At 38.6% G+C, this 4,137-nt stretch overlaps 1 protein-coding gene across 1 annotated transcript; it reads right to left on the reverse strand.

Moving 5' to 3' along the window:
* Positions 1-610: 610 nt before the first annotated feature.
* RHOH (ras homolog family member H) lies at positions 611-1,291 on the reverse strand (the record flags this gene model as incomplete). The annotated part of the gene is made up of 1 exon (XM_084627336.1): positions 611-1,291. Exon 1 carries the CDS (start codon positions 1,184-1,186, stop codon positions 611-613), a length of 576 nt encoding a protein of 191 aa, XP_084483462.1. The 5' UTR covers positions 1,187-1,291.
* Positions 1,292-4,137: the final 2,846 nt, after the last annotated feature.

Below are 4,137 nucleotides of genomic sequence, written 5' to 3' on the forward strand. Positions count from 1 at the left end.
CACTCCATTGGGGGTTTTACCTCAATAAGAACTGCAAGGGTTTGGTCCTAGGAGACTATTTCACAGATATGACAGTCTGCATTTGTGGTTAGCTAGAGAAAACAAACTATATTAGAGGAGTTTAAAACAAAATGTACAACTGTCTTTTTAAATTAAATATACAATAATCAGATTATATATACAAAGTTCTTAGAGTCAAAAACTCAGCATGGGAAGTTATGTCAGCAGGGATTTCAGGCAAAGCAAAGGCCTTCTATCATTAAATAAGTGAGGACAAATAAACCAACAACAGAAATGAAAAATTAAAGAACATAGATATTATCCATAAGTCTCCAGTTCAGGCTCACTCCAGTCCTCTGTGACCAGACAGCCGAGAGGAAAATAGCCCATTTACAGTTTTGTGGAGAAAGAAAAGTTAGCTGCACTTTTCATGTGCATTATTCATGGAAAGGGAAAAGCCAAGTCAGGTAGCAAGTACATCTGGCCCATAAGGAACTCTAGCATGGTGATCCTACCAGAGGTCCTTTCTTGGCTCACCTTCCATTTTCTATGCTGATGTACTTCTGTGCAAGGGAAGAAGTAATGCAGCTAATAGAGTAATAAAGCAACTTCAAAAGATCCTGCACTCGTTGACGGAGAAGAGTTTCCTCCTCTTCTGTTTTCGGGCTTGATTGACTGCAGTCCGGACTGCATACTCAAATACTTGCTGCACTCCCCTGTTGCTGAGAGCAGAGCACTCCAAGTAGCCTTTAGCTCGGACCTCCCGGGCCAACCGCTTCCCATCAACTGAGCTGATGCAGGACAAATGATGGGGTCCTGCTTCCCGCTGGTCAGTCTGAGTGGCCACCACTAAAACAGGAATTCGGGGCAAATGGCTTCTGATCTCACCAATCCATTTATTCCTCAGGTTTAAAAAGGAGTTGTGGTTGGCCACTGAGTAGCACATTAACACCACGTCAGCCTGTTGGTATGAGATGGGGCGGATGCCCTTGAAGGCATCACTGCCTGCTGTGTCCCAAAGGCCTAGGCTAATCTGCACACCATCCATGAAGACATCCACCCCTGTGTTTTCATACACTGTGGGCTTGTAGGTATCAGGAAAAGTCTCAGAGGTGAAACGTACCAAGAGTGATGTTTTCCCCACGGCGGTATCTCCCACCAGCACGCACTTGATTGAATCCAGCATTTTCTCAAATTCCACCTCAAAACACCCGTTTCAACTCAGGAAGAGCAGGAGCCGTAGAGAGAGAAAGAGAGTTCTCAGGGACCTTTTGAAATAATCTCCATTCAGTAGGAATTCATCCAGATTCTTTAACTTCTCAAGACCCGAGAGTTTCACTTGAGTACAAAATCCCCTTCTCTCCCACACAACTGTGTGATGCTATCAGTCAAATGCTTCAGTGAGTAAAACGAGCTTCCTGAAAGAGAAAAAATAAAATGTAACATTCATAAACCATCTTTGTTATAATCCAGTGAAAATGCATCATTTATTGTAAATTTCTCTGGACATCTATTTGGGCAGTTCCAAACAGTGTTCTAATGCAGGTATTAATGTCATTCCCTCAAGCCACACAGGTAGCACCAATTGATGTAAAAAAAAATCTTTTTAGGGCAATAATCCATCTCTCTCTAGTGCAACCATTTGTTTTATTAGATACCACTCAGGTTTTTCACTCAGCAAATGGGGTAAGATTTTCAAAAATGCCTAAGTAATTTAGGAACCTAAGTCCCACTGACTTTCAATGAGACTGAGGCTCCAAGCATCTAATTCACTTTTGAACATGCAAATTAGGCTTTTTAGGCACTTTTGAAAATTTACACACCCTCTCCAGCAATGCTCTTCAAATGCAGCACATGAAAAAATGTACGCACTAATTGATTTGATTATTTAAGTAATTCAACAATCAAAGACAATATGCAACCTCTCAGATGACAATGAAGCGGAGGGAAAGCCTTTAGATATAAATCTGGTGTGACATGAACCCTTCTAGTTTTACAAATGGTGCAGTAACTACTGGGGGTGAGGGGGAAGGCTTAAAATCTCTTTGTTGCAAATCTCTTTAAAAAAACAGGCCAGAAGAGCAAACCAAATAAATATATTCTCCTTCCCAGTGGTTATATTTTGTTAACAGTTTGCAATCAATTCAAAATTTAGTTAGTTTTTAAAACTGAGTTAAAGTAGTTTCTGGCATTACACCTGCTCTTGAGACCCTTGCCAGTATTTAAGGTTTTACAATCACATTTTCCTATTGTTGTAAATGTTTCTCTCTTCCCCAATTGCTCTGCGAAAGATTCACACAAACAACACAGGGAAACTAACTGTCTGATTGTACAGGGGAAACAGTGAAACTGACTATACACTAAATGTTTTCAAATTCAGTAACTGAAAAACTAAAAAAAATAACTTTCCCTTCTTCTCTTTCTAGTCTTAGATGTTCTGAATAATAATAGTAGCTAAAAATATGAGTTTAATTGTTTAATTAACAGTGTCCCTCTAATGTGTATTTTTCATTTAAATAATTGATTTCCATTCATCCCCTTCTTTTGTTAAGAGGGGAGACACTTCTGGAGTTTATTTGTACAGACAAAAATTATCACCACACAGTAAAGGGCAGAAGAATGCTCTGTAGTTTACAATAGCCAACTCTAGTTTCAACTATCTCAGCATTCTGCTCTCCTAGCTATACATTTATAGTATATTTAGTGCTTCAACTGATTTCACAAAGGGGAAAAAAAAAAAGCATCAGTTGGACTTGCAGTGCATTTAACTAGCATTGACAGTGCAATTCCCTGCTTCTATTTTATAATCAGGCAGCATCCACCCTCCTGTGGGATTGCCTGCAGCATGGGCACCTTTCATGTATTCTGCCACATGAGCCAACCGAAAGAAAATAAACATACAAGCAATCTGACTTGTACTCAAGGGAGTATTTTATTTTATAAATGCTTCTTCAAACCCTCATTGGCAAATTTTCATACTGATTTCTTGTTACTGGTATTTAGAAGAGAGTCATTGCAACAGGCGGTATTTCTTGGTTTGCAAACACAATGTCCGTTTCCAGCCTGTACATGGTGGATTCTGAGAATTCTGATAAAGACTGAATCACACCCAGGTGCCCTCCTGTGTATCAGGAAATGAACAAGACCATGAATGAACAAATCCTCTCATGTTTGTTTGATACCACTGAGTGTCTGGTGTATAATTTACTTTTAAAACTGTGAGAAGTAACCTGTAAAAGTTTAACCCCCTCATGGGATAGACTTCACTCAGAGAAGAGAATTCCAAATAAATCAAACTAGATTTTAAAAAAATATAAATATAAGACTTGAAAAGCACACACTGGATGTGCTGTCCAATTATTTAAGCATGTTTATTGGAGTGCTGCTATACTGGAAAATTGTGTCAATATTACCATGATAAAGCCCTGTATTCCAGTGGCTTATAACTCAGATATAACCATTTGCTCCCCTATTAAAATTCAGCATAAAAAAACTCCTCTCCACAGCACAAATTTCTTTAATTCATTTTCAATCCTATTAGTCTGGTTATTTTTATTTTTATTTGAGGGGGAAAAAATAGAAGTTACCAATTCAAGATGCTTTTTGGTTTTCTCTAAACTAAAAAGTGAGACCGACAGACACATAGGGGTGGCATACAATTTGCCCTTAATCTGATTCTATTACTTTGGATATTTTGAAAATAAAATAGAATGATGGCTAATATAGTAAAAACAGACTAATGAGCCTGCTATTAAATGTTCTATTCCTGACACACACTGACTAGTACTGTCACATACAGTACTGATAAGTCCCATCAGAAAAGCATACGGCTGTTTTTAAAGTAAAGGGGGTCAAACTACAATCCATAGATAAATAAAACCAAAAGGTACCCAGCTGTGGCCATTTTTTTATTCCTCTTGAGTGGGTGTGTCCAAGGGCCCAGGAACCTCTATCCTGATCTAGATCTGGATTTATTTTAGCTATCGGCTGCAGTTTTCACTGTACCATATATTATACGCACTACATAAATGCCTATTAGATTTGGAATTTTATTCCTCTTGAGTGGGTGTGTCCAAGGGCCCAGGAACCTCTATCCTGATCTAGATCTGGATTTATTTTAGCTATCGGCTGCAGTTT

The sequence above is a fragment of the Lepidochelys olivacea genome, assembly GCF_965140295.1.
Source record: "Lepidochelys olivacea isolate rLepOli2 genome assembly, chromosome: 4".
Classification (NCBI taxonomy): Eukaryota; Metazoa; Chordata; order Testudines; family Cheloniidae; genus Lepidochelys; species Lepidochelys olivacea.